Here is an 18,497-nt window from a genome sequence, read left to right on the forward strand (position 1 = left end):
AATATGCAGTGCGGTGTGCCTCATGTTCTTAGAGCAGAAATTTGTGTTCTGTGTGATCGGCTCCTAATATGATTCAATTATCAGCATTCTTCAAAATATTACATTTTGTGTTTAACAGAATGTTTTCCTTTGGTTGATCTAAACCTTAAAGGGTGCAATGTTTTAAAAATAATTAAGCTTTGCAAGTTAGGGCCCATTGACAGGAAAAGGTTTTCAGCTAAAAAACGGAAAACTGAATGTCTTTGCCTGTTAATTTACACAACAATAGTGGTGTTTTGTGACTTTAAAATGCTTTAGTCTGGAAAAAGTTAAAAAGTGGATGTTTTTGAAAGCACCACCATTGTCATGTCCATGTTAAAACCCGAACACAAGAGTCTTTGAGACGTTGATGTCACGCATGTGGACAGTAAATGCTTAGGGAAGTAAAGATTAAAGGCAAGCACCAAAAAGTACATAGCAGTAGTGTTGGTGCTCGTTTGCTAATTCTTCATCAGCAAAATGTGGATTTACTTTGCATTACAACCAGCAGCATAGATGCATCTCTGCCAAAATTTTACATATGCACCAGCACAGAGCCACTGACTGCACATCATTACTTTCCTAGTTGCAAAATACTGGCCTTGCAAAGTTTTCCATTTTTGGCTGCATCATTGTTGTGTAAACATGACCTCAAGCAAACTTTTCTTTTTTTTTTTTTTTTCCAGGACTGGCAGCCACCGTTTGCTGTGGAGGTGGACAATTTTCATTTCACACCCCGTATTCAGAGGCTCAATGAGCTAGAGGTCAGAGCTGCTTCCTGCTGAAATCATCACACACCCGTCTTACTTCATGAAGCATGACCTCGATGATCTTATGTTGACTAAGCACTTTAATACATCTGTTTGTTCTCAGGCTGAGACACGAGTAAAGCTGAATTACCTAGACAGAATTGCCAAGTTCTGGGAGATCCAGGGATCCTCTCTGAAGATCCCCAATTTAGAGCGACGTATTCTGGATCTGTTCAGCTTGGCCAAGGTGAATGCTGCTGTCTTTTATTAAATTTATGTCCAATTAATTTTTTTTATATTACCTTTTATGGAATGTGCAATGAAACTGTCTGTGTATATGGTTTAGGTCAGCAAAGTTTATATCTAAGTACGCAATAAATGACCTTGGATTAAAAAAAAAAGAATAGTTTCTGCACTGCTGAAATGAGTTTCCAGTAATTCTAGTTTCACTTCCATAAAGGATTTACATAAATCTGTTAGAAATTTGCATAATGTGACCCATCGGTCTTGATTAGCTACCCACAAACAACATCTGCTTTATACACACACCCACAATTGTTTATTTTGTTCATTCTATCAAGACCATTTTGAACAGAATTTGTACTTGAGACAAAACTTTTATTGTTGTGTGATTTATTCACTTAAAGTAATATCCCATTACAATCATTTAAGCTGAACAATGAACCTTTTACTTGCTTTGTGGCTGCAGTGTGATGATAAAATTAGCAAGAGAGCAGAATTTCATTTTGGTCACATTTTTGCACCAGTCCCTGGTTTATTTCCAACCCTGCCATGAACATATACTTGTTATTGCAGATTGATTCAAATGGAATCACAAGAAAATGTAAACTTTAGTAAAAAGTAGGGCTGCACAATATATCGTTTTAGCATTGATATCGCAATGATATCTATATCTGCAATAGTCACATCACAATGTTGAGTGAATTATAGTAGAGCAGGAGCTACAGAACAATGTTTAATCACTGTATGTATACAGAATTTATATGATTTATGCAGGAAATAATTTTTCTTACTTTGATTTTTTTTCTTGTTTGTAGTCAAAATATCTATTTCCAAATTGAAAGATCATTTTACTTACACCACTGGCAAAAAAATTAGCTTGTTTTAAGAAAAAAAATCTTATTTTCTTCTGAAAGTGAAAATGAAACACTATTTCTTTTACTTGCTCTAAGAAGTTTTTTATATTTGGACTAGAAACCAGATAAAACAAAGCAGGAAAAGCATTTTTTGCAGTATTTAATTTCTGCACCTGAATACTGTTAGACTCCCCAGAAAACCGTCAAATAATGCTATTCAATATAGCCTTTGAAACCGTATTCATATTGAAATATTTATCACAGAAAAAAAAGCTCAAAATATTTTTTAATATCGTGCAGTCCTTTTTTTTACTTTTCTGCATGGGGCTCAGGCCTAAATGCTAGGTTTAGTGATGGTTTTAAACTTTTGAAAATATTTGAAGCTCTCATTGAACCAATTGCTTCACAGAAAGCATTTCAAAAAGTTGAAATGACCTTGCTAAATTTTTGCATGCTCTGAACCACCGTTTCAAAACAAAAGATTCTAAAAGGTTTTAAAGCTTCATGTAGCAGTTAAAAGACAGCCATTTCTAGATAATATCAGTGGTGTCTAGCCTTAGAGGATAATGCTGTGGATTGGTTAAGCCTTCAGTACTGAAAGTCTGATTTTATAATGATAGTTTAATTTACGACACATGCTAATAGTGGTAGACCAATCAGAACTGACTGAATGGTTACAAGTTGCTTGATATTCTGTGAATAATCTTTTTATTTTTTTATTTTAAAACAAAATAAGGGCAGTTTTAAGTTATCGAGTCACTGTAATTCAACAGACTTGATGATGGCAAAACAAGATGGTGGATGGTTAGCAGTACTTGTATTGACGTTTACTAAACATCCTAACTGTTTCATGGGTCTACTGTATACAACAGCATGAACTGAAAATACAATTATTCAAGTCCATAACTCACACATTTTATGACCTGTGTGGTAGATTGTCACAGAGGAAGGGGGCTTTGAGTCTGTGAGTAAGGAAAGGCGGTGGGCTCGTGTGGCACAGAAACTCGGTTATCCTCCTGGTAAAAACATTGGCTCTCTCCTGAGGTCCCACTATGAGAGGATTGTGTATCCATTTGAGTTGTTCCAGTCTGGAGCCAGTTTACCGGTATGGTGTTTGATTTACTTTTCATTTTACTTAATTTTTATAGACATCACTAAATAAGTTTAAATGCACACAATTGTTTCGCTCTAATACATTTTCTTTGTTTTTTGTCGTATAAATGTATCCATTTGTTTCATCTTTAGTTTGTTTAGCTTTGGTAACTGGACATTTGTTCTTTTGAGCAAATGCATAAATGTACATCACAGTACATTTTTTAAATCAGTACAAAGAAATCCAATTGCTCTGTATTAGATACAGACAGTATTTGACTATGCATAATCTATATATGTATATCACAACATGAATTAGAATTAATAAACTGTTTAAAATTAGAATAACAAAGGGGACTCATGGACTTGTCTTTTAATCTGAATAAGCTTGCTCAATTTTCTCTGGAGCAATTGAATGTGTTTGTTCTACTCATCTAGCCACGTAAACCCAGGCAATATGACAGTGATGAGGTAGACCGAGAATACAAACCCCACTCCATTCCTTTGCGTCAGTCAGTGCCACCATCCAAGATGAGCAGCTATGGACGAAGGGCCAATCGCCTTCAGCCTGAGGTGAGTGATATTACCACTGTTTTTTAAATGTTTTGTTAAACTGGAAAAAAAAATATTGATGATAAAGTGTTGTGTATTATTAACAAATGTAAGTTATGTGTAAAAATCAATGTTTACATGTTATATGTCCTAAAATGCCACTAAACTGGTCCAAAATCTACTAGTCCAAGCCTGATTTTGAGTAAATGCAATAGATGCATACTGATAGTTTTAACCCTTGCTTTAAATTGCTGTAGAGCTGGCCAGTGTTAAAGGATCCATCCAAGTATTTGCTTTGTTTTAGCGCTTTTGGATTAGCATTGACCATGCTCTCAAGGCATTTCCCAGCATGCTTCGCTCCCTGTGCAGTTAAAAGAAAAGAGAAATAAAAACATTGTCCATCTTTTCTTCATCTCTCTCTCTCTTCTTTCGATCACTCTCTGCTTTTCATTCGTTGTGCTGTCTATTTAAAACCATTGACCATAAATAAACCTAAACGTTTCATTACATATTCAATTCCTATCCCAGTCATTTCCCACTATTTATTTTGCAAGTGTTTGGCTTTTTAATTTGCCTTTCCATTACTTTAGCTTGGTTAATGGATTCACAGCATTAGCAATGATAAACGTATTTGTAGTATGATATAACCACAAACATCTTCATAGTTTTCAGACTTGGAGAAAACCTTCTGTTGTCTCTTTAACATTGGTTGTCCTTTCTTTCAACAATAACATTTAGTAAACTACCAGGAAAATGTTTGGACACGCTTGACTGGATTTGTTGAAGATGATTCTTATGCATGAATACTTTTTTATGTTAAACATGTATTGTTGACCAAAATGAATTGTGCCTAATTTTATTATGTGAATTATAAGCATCTTCCATTGGTACGTGTGAAAAGTTAAAATCATCCCAGAAAAAACATCTGAAAAGTCTAAAATGTGCAGTGCTGATAACAAATGGAATGTAGTTGGCATTTAGAGGGTGCCATAGAGTGCATTGATTCAATAAAGTCATACTCTCACTATGCACAGTTGCCTTGAAACAGGCCAAAGCACGCTTGTCCTATTCCCGTCTTCCCCGACATCCCGCAATCACATTACATTTGGGCCTGGGTACGCTTACGTCATCATGATGCGCTGTTTAGTAGAGAAGAGCTCGCGCTTAGCACAGTGGAGATTTCTTTAGTTATATCGTTTTAGTCGGGATGCAATGACACACACAGTCAAATATTTAGCTGAACAGATCAGCCACTTTTGACGCTCATAAACAATCATAAAGTCCTTGTGCTGCAGAAAATTAGGAGGTTTGCTGAAGATGCAGCTGTCGTGCAGTAAGGGGTTTGTGTCTTTATTAAACTACGATAGTTTGTGTTCATTGCACAGTAAGAATGATTAATAAATCCATATCAAACAGTCCCTTAAAAGTCACGTCTCGCTTCAGTTTCGGGCTCAGGCGCGTTTTGCACTCACACAAACATACCACCATCTCCTCCAACCGGGCCAGGGCTGGCCAAGTAAACCATACCTGAGCCCAATTCCGAGCACTCGCACTTCTCAAACAATCCGAGAAACGGGCAATATCTAATGTAAATATCTATGCTCAGCAGTCTACATGTGTTTGTTACCTCATAACAAACACACACACGCCACCTATTAAAAGACTAAACAAAGTTTTAGTGTATGCACATAGCGCCATTCAGCATCTGTTCACATCAAAGTAAGAGTCCTAAGGTTATAGTATGTTTAATGTAAGCTTAGATAAGCTTTAAAAATAAGGGGAAAGATGATCATTGTTGTAATCTCATTAGGGAATGTTGTGGCCAATCAAACAGCCTGGGGTGTGTATTTTAATAATGCCTTGTGCAACAAAACTGTCAGTGTTTTATACTTGTTGGGTTTACGTGAACGTGGAAACAATTGTTTGAAGCTAACAGTATGGCCCAATCCCAATTCTATATTTGTACCCCTTCCCCTTGGCCCTTAAAATCGAGTGTTCATCGAGGCTTCAAAATTTAACCCTAAGAAATGGGACAGCACTACAGAACCTTTAAAATATTTTGGAGTAATAAACATGTCAGGCTAAATAAATAAAATGAATCATTGACTTTTGCTGTCTTCGTTTTAATAACAGTTTTTTTTATTATTAAAAATGGCATCTTTGAATGGAGATCTACTGAAAAGTAAATAAGAAAAATTTACACATACCTTGAAAACGTATAACAAAAAATTTTGGCCATTTCAAAACCTTGACTTTTACAAACTGCGGTATACCTTAAGAACGGTTAGGGTCCCATGGCTAGTCATCACTATCTCATGCTTCATATGAGATCGACGATCGTGGCTGCTGTAGTTTTTCCAGTTGCTTTAATTTTTGGTAGTTATCTTCAAGAAATCACTGAAGACATTGTTATCATAACAATATAATGTGGCAATAAGATCGTAAAACTGTGCATTTACATCATGGCTATATTCATCTATGTAAACACATCAAAACAATAGTAACATTCTACCAGACACTGTAAAAAGCCCATTCCCACGCTCTAGAATTTTCTGACAGGGTATTCGAGTGTCAGAATGCTGTAGGACTGCTATACAAGAGGTATTATTAGATATCATAGATAGCGAAATTTAGCGGTTTTTATTTTAGCGTTTTTTTTCTTTTATTTTTTTTTCTTAAGCATGACAGTAAAACATGTATGCAGTTATGAATTTATTAAAACGAATGTCTGTTTGTTGTAAAAATTCGTAATAATGACAAAAAATACTAATTTGTTGATCGCCTTATGCCGTTGTCGCTGGTGTATGACATTTTTTTACTGCTTGGTTTTGAATATGTTCCTGAAAAATCTCCAGTTAAAGGGCTATTTAGTTACCAGGTTCCTATACATTTGGGTTGTTTCACAAAAAAAATACGAAGGTGTGTCCAAACTTTTCACTGGTATCTTACATAAAATATGTATATATTGCTATTTAAGTTATTTTAAATCTATTGAGAAACGGATGAACAGATGTTATCTGTTTAACAATCATGTGCAATTACGACAAATAAATCAAACTGCTTCAACTGAAGGGTTGTGCAGTTTCACACTAATACATGATTACTTGATGTTTTTGTCTTAATGATATTAATCATTTAAGTGTTTTAACACACTTAAAACATGAAATTACACATTTTTAGGAGGCTACTGTCCCTGGATTGGCTCTGTCCTGTCGCACATGGTTGTTGTTTTTTTCCCCTCCTGTCTCTCTCTGGAGTCCATTTTGTTTTGGTTATTGTCTCCCCATGCAGGGTCCCGAGGATCCAACTCACCACCCTCTTACAACTGGCTCTCAACACATCTCCTCGGTACTGCCTCGCTCTTTCTAGCCCTCTTTCTTGCCTTCCCTCTATTCTTTCCTTTCCTCCCTATCCCTCACTTTCTTTCTTTCTTTCTTTCCCTAACATTCTCTCATGCTTTCAAAAAAAGCTCTTGCTGTTGTTCACGCTTAGCTGGGTGTCTGATTTCACATAGATGCTCTGGTTTCTCATCTTTCAGCTGTTGCTTTTGCTTATTTCTTTGTGCATTCATTCCCTCTGCCTCAGTGTCTGTCGTTCAACTAATACATGCCAGTTTGCTTTTCTTGCCTCACTTTTAGCAATACTGGCTTGCTTACATTTCCTCTTTGGTGGTGGTGGTGGACTGCTTGCCCATCTTTGGGCAGCAAATAACTTCCTATCTATAATATGCTATAATACAATGTCACTGCTGTTCTCTTTATGGCTTGTTCATGTTGTTTATTTTGTAAAAAAATTGGTGTTTGCGTCAAGATTACAGCAAAGGTTTGTTTTTAAAGAGTACAAAGTTATCTGGCTATTAAGCTCATTCATCTGTCCATGCTTTAGCATTTAGCAATTTATACTGGGTAAACTAGTTTACTGGTGATTTGGAATTTAAGTGTGATTAGGTCAGTATCAGTAAATAACTTAAATAATTAGCATTGTCAGTCAATTTTTCATCAAAGTACGTAAATATTGCAGTTTGTTGGTACTTATTGCTGGTCATATTCATAATGTTGATGCTGTTGATGACAAATTATCATAGTATTATTGTGTGACTGTGTGGTTAAAATAATTTTTCTTTAGATTAATTATTTATAAATTATTTCATAGTGTGAATTTAAATGAAGATATATTTATTATATAATATGTTTAATAAGGTGTCTTCTGTAAAAAAAACTTTGAATATTTATCATTGACTAAACTGAAAGATCTTATTTGAGAATAAACTGTTATGATTATAATTTATGCATAGAATATATATTACCAATGTTGTCATGAATATAGATCAGGGGTGGGCAAACTCGGTCCTGGAGGGCAGGTGTCCTGCACAGTTTAGCTCCAACTCTAATTACACACACCTGCTTATAGATTTCTAGTGATCTTAAAGAAACTGGCCAAACATCCTGGCCAAATCTGCCCATCATGGCCTCCTAACCATTCCCATCAGAATTGGCTTCATCACGTCTCCTCTCCACCAATTAGCTGGTGTGTGGTGTGCGGTCTGGTGCAAAACGGCTGCTGTCGTGTCATCCAGGTGGATGCTGTATACTGATGGTGGATGAGGAGATTCCCCCCAATGTGTGTAAAGCAGTTTGAGTGCCCAGAAAAGCACTATATAAATGTGAGGAAATATTATTATTATTATTATTACTGATTAGCAGGTTCCGGTATGCTTGATTAGTGTTGCAGCTAAACTAAAGCGGACACCGGTCCTGCAGGACTGAGTTTGCCAACCCCTGCTATAGACAATACTGCTGATATGGCATTAAAACATAAATAAACTGAACAAAATATTTATTGAATATAGATAAAGACTTTATTGCACTTTAAAAGCATTTAGTACATTGTTTAATGACAGACTTCACATCTAGCTTTACCATTCAGTATTAAGAGTACATGAATGCATAATTGCTTTCCCCCTCTTGATAGCAGTCAGACTTGGCACAAAACTAACTTCATGCATGTTTGCTCTTGCTTTAACGGTCTTCAGTTGTGTCTCACCAATTTTGCTTTAGATAAATCTGTGGTTTTTCAGTGATGTGATTTGAGCATGAAAATATTTTATGATAAATTAGGAAAAGATGGGGTGCGAGGATGATTACTACTCTGATGCGTTACCACAACGCACAAAACTACTCGGGGGTTCCTCATGGCAAAAGCTTTGTTTAATGTAATGGAAGTTGCATTCCATCATAGACAAGCTTTATGTTGTGGCTTTTTAAGTCTATGGGAACGGAAAAAAAAACATCTGTGATGTATCGTCATCCCTGTCCCTGTAGTTCACTTACAGTCTTTCACTTGCGCCCATTAGCCGGAGCCTACAGAAGAAGACATTGAGAAGAACCCTGAGCTGAAAAAGCTACAGATCTATGGGGCTGGACCTAAAATGATGGGCCTTGGTCTTGTACCTCGAGACAAGACGCGGAAGAAAGGTTTGTGTCTGCATTTTTAATGTACTTGGTGTTCATTAAAAGATCAGGGTGTCTGCGAGGTCTTAATGTATTAAAAGTTGATTAATCAGATGGTTGTATGCCTGAATTAAATCTGCAAATGTCAGGATGTGGTGTAGTTTATGAAATCAATAAAATCCTACTAGAATTGAAAACCTGCTGCTTTATTGCAGTAACCAAGTTTACTGCTACCAAACTTGCTGAATTAGATATATTTAATAGATTTTTATTTAGTATATAATTATAAATTAACATTATATAATAATGTTTTAGTTTTGGATTTGTTTCTTACATTAATACTTAGTAAATATACTGTAAGTTAAAATCTCGCCAGTGTTTCCGGTTGAAACCTAAAGTGGTTATAAGGTCCTGAAATATTGTAGAGTCTTAAAAAATGTCTTAAAAGGTATTGAATTTTCCTCTCTGATTCCTGTATACACTCTGAAGATATAGTAATTGCTATACCAGGGATACTAATCATGGACCTGGAGAACCTGCGTTCTACAATGTTGAGTTTCAACACACTTGTTTAAAAGAACAGCCTGAAGACTTCGCTGTTTTGAGCAGTCTTGCTACTTGTCCAAAATGCAATGACCCGTCTTCTGACTGAGACAAAAAAAAGAGGAAGCATATTACTCCAATCATATGAGCTTTATACTAGCTGTCTGTTCATTTCAGAGTCTTAAAATTTTACATTTATGTATTGATTTTTCTTATTTCTAAATGGTACAACTCGGTGAGCTACTGACTACAAACCCTTTCAGTTCTCTAATCAGGATCTGTTGTGTATACCCAAATTGAGATTTAAATATATGGTTTGTGTATTGTTGCCCTCAGGCTTTGGAACGCCTTCCCAGTGTCAATAGGACATGCACAATCCACCAGTATTGTTAACTCTAGATTAAAAACTTTTTTTTTTAAAGGCATTCGGCTTCTAGGAGGTGTATCTGTTTCTTGGCTTGTTTGTTGTAGTCCTGTCTGTGATTTCCCTTTCGGTTTATTTGTTTTACAGCACATTTTCCAATGAAAGTAAAAAATTGTGCTATGTAAATAAGATTTTTATTGTCATTAAATATTTGAATTTGTTGTTCATTAATGTGACCAATACAAATTTCAGACTTTTTAATGTCATGGATTTTTTCCAGATGATCTGCCGCAGACTGTAATTGTGCGGGACAGTGCTGTGAAGGATGAGCCTGCAGAGACGGCGGTTACAAAATCAGATCCAGACATTCCACCGCCACCCCCAAATCTCATCATCAAGGAGGATGTCGATGATGACAAAAGTCATATTGACAAACCTAACGATCCCAGTGATGAGCCTTGCACTAAGATGACCATGAGACTCCGACGCAACCTCAATAATCCACAGTTTGTAAGTTAAGACATACAGACTTGATTTGACTTGTGTGCGCTTCTGAAGTGGGATTTGGCTTAATAAGTAGCTATTAACTTGCAATTTGATTTAGTCGGAGTAAAAGCAAATTGACATTATAATTCTGCCTTTATTTACTTGTTTTTTCACTTCATAACACTACATAACACTTTATAGTATTTTTGTTTCTACTATAGACATGAATAGCCGTTTTCCCTAAAATTTTTCAGACAAACTTGTGTGGTAAGCAGAAGAAATAAACATTTAAAGCAGATGAAATTCAGTACACAGTTAATGGTAGACACCAGAAAGGACTCACTGAGCCTTCTTTAGCTGTTCTCACATTTTAGTTTAATTATGCAACAATTAAGTTGGACGACACAAATTTTACATAGTTTTGATCTGCTATTAGTCTGAGGCATTCCATGATGCAAATGCGCAGGTCACAGTTCACCAAGCTTGAACATTGGTATGCAGCTATTTGCAAAGCCTGTAACACAAGCTTGTGTTAGGGGTCTGACACATTCACATTCGTATAAATGGAAGTCAATAAGGTAAAAAGTGCCTTTAGGGCTGATAACATAAAGTGTTTTGCATTAAGAGGCATTTTTTATCATTATTTTTCTATTGGCCATGAGCATTTTGTGTGCCACAAGACCCTGTCATCTGTTTGCAGACGTTTGTTTTGTGTGCGCGTGGCATGATTTTGACTGGTTGAGCGCACAAAAATATTTGAGACTCAAGCGAACAGTTCGCATGGTGCTGCATTTCTTTTGAGTTTAGTATAAATCCATGTTTGATAATAGGGATAACCAGATGGACAATAGTTATTGGCTAGAAATTGCAACAGCTGTGGCAAAGGAGGAAAGTTTTTGTTTAAAAGTTGAGGGATAAGTTTGTTAAAACCAAAGAGGCCATGGCAAAAGTGGAGACATATGTGGTTTTAATAAACAATTACAGAATATGTTTTTCCACCATTCATAGTTTTTACACTGATGTATATATTACAATAATTTTTTTTTTTTAAATCTAAAACAGTTTAATATTTGAACCTATCGGTTTACAATATACTGGTGGCCTAATTTTTTAAACTTTATTGGTGAAAATGGTTAGGAATGTTGGACCATTATTGCCTTTTTAGCAAATAAGTAGAGGTCAGACTAGCCAGACAGTAATTAAGTTTAATTAGTAAAGTATTTTTTCGTAAGTGAATTTTTTTGGCTGCTATTCTTGTTTGATTAAAAAAAAGTTTGATTAAAAAATCTTGAATGGCTATGAAAATCTTTATAAGAAATAAAATAAATTCAAAAAAAATAATACAAATAATTAGTTTTAAAATCTTAAATGATATTAATAACATGAACTTCCTTCTTCTCTTTTTATCTGTCTGATTTTGTTTTTTTATTTGATTTTGTTGCCCTATGTTGTTTTAAAGGATATCACAACAGCGAACGTGTCGAGTATAAAAGCCTCGTCCATTTCGTGTGCGCAAAGTCAGCGAAGGTCTGTGGCGCCAGGCTAAAGTATAAATCTGTAGTGCCTGATATCACATGCTCCATCACCAAGACAGTCAATTCAGTGGTTGTCTTGCAACATAAAAAGCACAGTGCACTGCTCTTTTCTAAAGTCAATCAAATGGGCAATGTTGTATACCTCGCAATTTTACACTTAAAAAGCATGTTCAGTGTTATGTTCTTAAACTTGTGTGATAGTCCCTAAATTTGCTCCCAAACATGATTGTTACTGATGAAGAACAGTTTCATAAACATCTGCCGAAAAGTGCCACCGCAGTGTGCCATGTCATTGTTTTCTATTTGCTGCCGACAGACACTGAATGACACTTATGGTGTGCGCAAACCCGTAGAAAAGATGTGCCATGACTAAGTTGGCTCAAAGGTGTTTAGCAGCAAAATCAAAGCCCCCTCCTCTGAAAAATTTGCTTTGGTGAGCTGTTGCAAACTGACAAAATTAACTCAAAAACACATAGTTTCAGTTTATTATTTGATTTAGTTTGAAATATACTGGGACCATTGTCATTGTTCTTTTCAATGTTTCGAGACAAATTAATGTTATACTTATTGTAGATGTAGTAACTGTTGCGTTCTTCACTTCAGAATGAAATACAGATAAAAATGATTGTGCAAGTAATGCTACATGTAATCACATCTTGTTTGTGTGACAGACGTGAATTTTTAGACTAGTTTTTATTTGAGGACAAACATGTTTAAAATTGCATACTTCACAATGAATTTTCTGTCAGGTGGACTCGTTTGTGTGTCGAATGTGTGGACGCGGGGATGAGGACGAGAAGTTGATGCTCTGTGATGGGTGTGATGATAATTACCACACATTCTGCCTGATACCTCCACTCACAGACCCACCCAAGGGCAACTGGCGCTGTCCCAAATGCGTAGCAGAGGTGAGGGAGACCTGCCAAGAAAATAATCTTGCATCATTCTGTTGTTATAAAAGATGTGTTTATTGGAAATCTCTTTTGTTTGTGGGACCTTTTGGTAACTGTTAGTTGTGTATGTTTATTGACTGAGAAATGCATAAACCCTGAAACTCTTTATATAGCATGATTATAAATTTTCAATCTAGTGATTAATTATAAATGTGTGTTTTATCTGTGTAGGAGTGTAAAAAGCCATCAGAGGCATTCGGCTTCGAACAGGCCACAAGAGAGTACACGTTACAGAGCTTCGGTGAAATGGCCGACACTTTCAAAGCAGACTACTTCAACATGCCTGTCCATGTGAGTGCTTTTCTGTCCTTTAATCAGCATTGAGATCCCACAGATGCACTTTGTACATGTATGAATCACATTAAATTTGTTCTTTGTTGGTTTTTATGGTTTTAGATGGTTCCCACAGAGCTGGTTGAAAAGGAGTTTTGGAGGTTGGTTAGCAGTATTGAAGAAGATGTAACTGTAGAATATGGTGCCGATATTCACTCAAAAGAATTTGGTAGTGGTTTTCCTGTCAACAACGGCAAGAGACAATTATCAGAGGAGGAAGAGGTTAGTTACTCTTATTTTCCGTTTCAGATGTTTTGAGTGGTAAACTGAGGAAAAAAAAACGTAGACAAGTAACTTATTTATAAACTGCTTATCTGCTGATTTCGAAGTGCTTCTTTTATCCTCACTTGTAAGTCGCTTTTGATTTAAAAGCGTCTGCTAAATGAACTACTCTGTTCTGTTTCTGTTGCAGGAATATGCCCGCAGCGGCTGGAACCTAAATGTTATGCCAGTGTTGGAACAGTCATTGTTGTGCCACATCAATGCAGATATCTCTGGCATGAAGGTGCCATGGCTATATGTGGGCATGGTGTTCTCTGCTTTCTGTTGGCACATAGAGGACCACTGGAGTTACTCCATCAATTATTTACACTGGTAATACATAAGCTTTTATGTTAATATGCTTTGTAGTATTTATCTGGAACTCATTTTCCTACTTTTTAGTCCTCTGTGATCACATGTCTGCATTTTACACCTAGTAGTTAGTATGTGTTTTTATTATTACAATTACAAGTGGACAGTTCTAAGCTTGGGTGTAAACGAAGTTGAAAACTCAGCATTTGATGTGCTATTATAGGCCTTCCTTTGGCTCAAATAGTAGTGCATGGCCCTTGCAATGCTAAATTTGTTGAATTTGATTAACCGGGAAAGCAAAAGCTGATAAAAATGTGAACCTTCAATAAGGGCTGCACGATTCTGGCTAAAATGTGAATCACAATGTTTTTTTGCTTAAAATCAAGATCACGATTTTCTCACGATTCTTTAAATGTAAAATAAAGGTTAATCTTAGTAGGCTATTATTATTGTTAATTCTCAAACATATCGTCACCTTGGAATTATAAGATTCTATCTGTGTTCTGAGTGATTTTGTGCTTCAAATTTTTTGTAATCCATATAGCAAACAGTGTTTGTGTAACGTGTTTAAAAAAAGTGTTAATGTAAACAACTTATAAAAAACATCCCATAATGTAAATGAGTTGTCATTTAATAAGAATGTCAGTAACTCAATTTTGACAAAAATGTCAGATTAAAGTTTTCTTGCAATAAATTAAGCATTATACAGGCTAGGGTTGATATACTGACACTGTTAAACATGTGTTTTCATGCACAACACTGTGTTCACTACGAAGAAAAAAACATATCAAATGTTTGTTATAATCATAACTGTAAAATGCGAAATGATCATTTAAATGATGTGCGGCCAGTTTCATTTTCACTTTCGAGTGTGGATCATGGCTGCCGTCACGCTGAGGAAAAAAACATACACGTACTAATCATTCTTTTAGCGCGGCTCTTTAACCATCGCTCTGTTCAACAAACTGAACATTATTTACAACTTTATTACGTGTTATTCACAACCTATGCAGGTTCTGTTCACTAAAGTAGCCGTCATTGGCGTGCTGCGTCCATGCACGCGTTCTAGCTCACGTAAGATTTTGCGGCCATGAATACATCATTACGTGAAGACCGAAATTATATATCTGGGTGAATTATACCTTATAAATACAGTATGTGATCATTTTAACTCCATTTGAAGGTGTTCGTGTTCCTTTGAAGACTTGTGCGACCGCCTTTAAGCTTCTCTTCTGACCTTGAAAATATAATTGGCTGATTTGTAGAAAAGCTGAATTAAGATCTTGTGTAGAGTCGAATCGAGATTGTGATCTTTTTTCGATTACTCATGCAGCCCTACCTTCAATAGAAAATGTAATTTACTTTGGGTAAAAGTATCTGCCAATTGCATAAATGTTAAGCACACCAAAATAATTGTTCATACTTGTATTCATGTATTCAAACATGTACCAAAATTCACAGATTCTGCTCAAAATCCTTGTTGCAGTTCTTTTTATCATCCTTTTTATTTTTAAAATAATTTATTATTTTAAAAAAAATATTATTATTAAATCAATAGAACTCAACGTATTCTTTTCTCACAGATGATATTGTGGTGCTTAGATTGATTCAGCCAGCCTGTATTTGAAAAGATCTGGCATCGTGCGCTTTGTTTGCTTCTTTTGTAGTTTAAGTCATTTCTGATGCATCCTATGTTTCAGGGGCGAGCCCAAAACATGGTATGGAGTTCCATGTTCAGCTGCAGAGAAGTTGGAGGAGGTGATGAAGAAACTCACACCTGAGCTATTTGAGTTCCAGCCAGACCTGCTCCACCAGCTAGTCACCATCATGAACCCAAATATACTCATGAGTCATGGAGTGCCGGTTTGTAACACTCACTCACAATTTTCAGTAGTGCACTTAAGATAATTCTGTGTTAAGCCATTGCTATTTTAAAAATCCCAAATATGGCCGGAAATAAAGCGCAAAATTAAATTAAGAAGTGAATTTGATTCAGCTGGTTTATGATGTATTGTCAAAAAATGTTAATATGTGCCTATATATATATATATATATATATATATATATATATATATATATATATATATATATATATAGTTTTTATTTATTTTAAAATACAATTGTTACTTTATCGTTTAAATGTGATAAGACAACAATATGTGTTCTGTATGTAAGTGGATTTGTTGGTGTGCTCAAGACATAATTCATGTTGATTGACAGGTGGTTCGGACCAATCAGTGTGCTGGGGAGTTTGTCATCACCTTTCCACGAGCTTACCACAGCGGTTTTAATCAGGGATATAACTTTGCCGAAGCTGTCAACTTCTGCACTGCAGATTGGGTAAATAAATACCTTGATTTAGTTCTAATTGTTTAAATATGAACTAATGTGTGCAAGAATAAGCAGGATCTTTGAATCAATCCTTTTGAATTTTTGTTAAGTCCGTGTATTGTGATATAATGTGTCTGTTGCTTTTTCCGTTTCTGTTCTAGTTGCCCACAGGGCGCTCTTGTATTGAGCATTACCGGCAGCTGAGGCGCTACTGTGTGTTCTCTCAAGAGGAACTCACCTGCAAGATGGCGGCCTGCCCAGAAAAGCTGGATCTGAACCTGGCAGCCGCCACACACAGGGAGATGTTCATCATAGTGCAGGAAGAGAGGAAACTACGCAAAAGCCTGCTGGAAAGGGTGAGAGGACTATAAATGACGAGAACAAGTAGTGTCTAGATCTGAAGTAAAGTTTCATGTACGGTGTATATTATTTGTAGAGTAGAAAACAAAGCTTGTGAGAGGATTGTGGTTTTTATAAATAAGAAATTATTATTTATTTATTTTATATACCTTCTAATCTATTTTGTTGAAGTTGTCATGGACTTTTATTGGCAAATATATGTATACTTGTACTTTTAATTGATAATATTGGTTCAATTTCAAAAACAAGTGCATGGTCTTTCTCTTGTGACGTTCTTGTCGTGCGGTAAAAACAACTTGTAGTTTTAGCTTAGTCTCTTCTTCACTTTCATTGATTGTAATTCAGGAAACCATTTCTAACTGCAGAGGTAAGATACTGTGGGTGCTAATTTGTACTATTCTTATAAATCTTGTGAAGACACAAGCCAGCGTTTTTGTTAAGTTTACATAGAGGGCTAGAGAACGGGTATCTTTTCATGTGGTGGATTCAGGTGTTCATATTTCTGCACTTCCTGGCTGTCTCTTTATTTTTAGAAACTGACTTTGACAAAAATATGTTGAAAAAGAAAGTCTGTTATTATCAAAATGCTTAACTTGTAACCTGTTAAATTTGCTGAATTTTACTTTTACTTACTTACAAAAAAAAAAAATGTATTTATTTATTTTACTCTTACTGGACGTTTTCAAGAAGATATTTGCCAGTGACACTCTCAGCTGAATTTACAGTTGTGTTGTTTGCTATATTTTATTTGAGTCGAGCTGAAAGGGTTTATAAAATAATGCCACATTCTCTATTTTCAAATATTATTCTTACATGAGGGTTAATGCTGACAGCACCACACTGAGTGAGTGCTGCATTCTAGCGGAGCTCATGAGCCCACAGTACTCTTTAGTTTTTACAGTAGATGGATTTTACCTTTATTATTATTATGTATTTTTTTGTGTAACACATTAGTGTTGATATGAAAGGATGCTATTCAGTAATCACAATAATATCAGCATAAGGCAGTCATTTTTTACTTATTGGTTTAAACACCAAGTTGTTGACCTTTTAAATTAAAGAAATCTAGTAAGAAGTTATAAATCATCATAATTTGTTTTTTGTTTTGCCAAAAATAAAACTTATTTACTTTATTATTAATGCTATGAAATTTTTGTTGTATTTTATTGTCATTTTGTCATTAATACAATGCAGTTCTGTAGTCATTTAGGTCTATCATTTGTGTTCAGCAATATTCTGTTATTCTAATATTTTGTAAATATATATTTATCCTTAATGGTAGGGTTAGATGTTTACTTATTTCTATCATTGGCCAGTCACATGCTCTCATATTACTTAAACAATGTAAAGTAAGCATTATCTAAATCATTTTTACATAGAAATTAAATATAAGCTACATGGATTGTTTTGTATTTTACTATATACTGTAAAATAATTGAATGTGCATTTTTTTTCTTATTGACCACATATACATAGACAATATATGAAGCATTAGGTCATGAATATTTCCTTCAAAGTCAGGGAAAAGTCATGTAATTTTAGTAGTAAGAATTTGTACGAACACTGTATTTATATTTCCCACGGGAGTAGTGCCAACACTGTGCTCTCCTGTGTTTTACATTTACAGTTGCTTTTTGGCTACCGTAATCTACAAACACACACAAATTGACTTCCATATATTTAATTTCTGCCATTTGTTCTGTGGTGTTATCTCTCAGGGCATTAAGGAAGCTGAAAGGGAGGCCTTTGAGTTGCTGCCTGATGATGAACGACAGTGTGACAAATGTAAGACGACCTGCTTCCTCTCAGCTCTGGCATGTTCGAACTGCCCAGAGCGTCTCGTCTGCCTCTATCATGCCCAGGACCTCTGCTCTTGCCCGAGTGAAAAACTCTACCTCAGGTAAAATAGTACCGTTCCCTGTTGTGGGTTTTTAGATCTAATTCACTAATTGATGCAGATTTTATCGGATCTGTTAGCCCTGTCTGTTTGTGTGTATAAGGCTTGTTTTCACACACTCTCCATGCTGAATATAAACTCTTTAGTTGTAGAATGTCTTAAAG

The 18,497-nt window shown here is 35.5% G+C and overlaps 1 protein-coding gene across 6 annotated transcripts in view; it reads left to right on the forward strand.

Moving 5' to 3' along the window:
* Positions 1 to 18,497, forward strand: part of kdm5c (lysine demethylase 5C) — a 43,070-nt gene that overhangs the window by 7,965 nt on the left and 16,608 nt on the right. For 3 of the 6 annotated variants that reach the window (XM_087263344.1, XM_087263345.1, NM_001123234.1), the window contains 15 exon segments: positions 705 to 782; positions 892 to 1,014; positions 2,799 to 2,969; positions 3,395 to 3,529; positions 6,800 to 6,856; positions 8,862 to 8,982; positions 10,146 to 10,375; positions 12,636 to 12,794; positions 13,011 to 13,130; positions 13,236 to 13,394; positions 13,585 to 13,766; positions 15,446 to 15,608; positions 15,966 to 16,085; positions 16,238 to 16,432; positions 18,155 to 18,336. In XM_087263344.1, coding sequence (XP_087119470.1) covers positions 705 to 782; positions 892 to 1,014; positions 2,799 to 2,969; positions 3,395 to 3,529; positions 6,800 to 6,856; positions 8,862 to 8,982; positions 10,146 to 10,375; positions 12,636 to 12,794; positions 13,011 to 13,130; positions 13,236 to 13,394; positions 13,585 to 13,766; positions 15,446 to 15,608; positions 15,966 to 16,085; positions 16,238 to 16,432; positions 18,155 to 18,336 — 2,195 coding nt within the window. 6 annotated transcript variants of the gene reach the window in all.

The sequence above is a fragment of the Danio rerio genome, chromosome 8 (assembly GCF_052040795.2).
Source record: "Danio rerio strain M-AB ecotype USA chromosome 8, GRCz13ab, whole genome shotgun sequence".
Classification (NCBI taxonomy): Eukaryota; Metazoa; Chordata; class Actinopteri; order Cypriniformes; family Danionidae; genus Danio; species Danio rerio.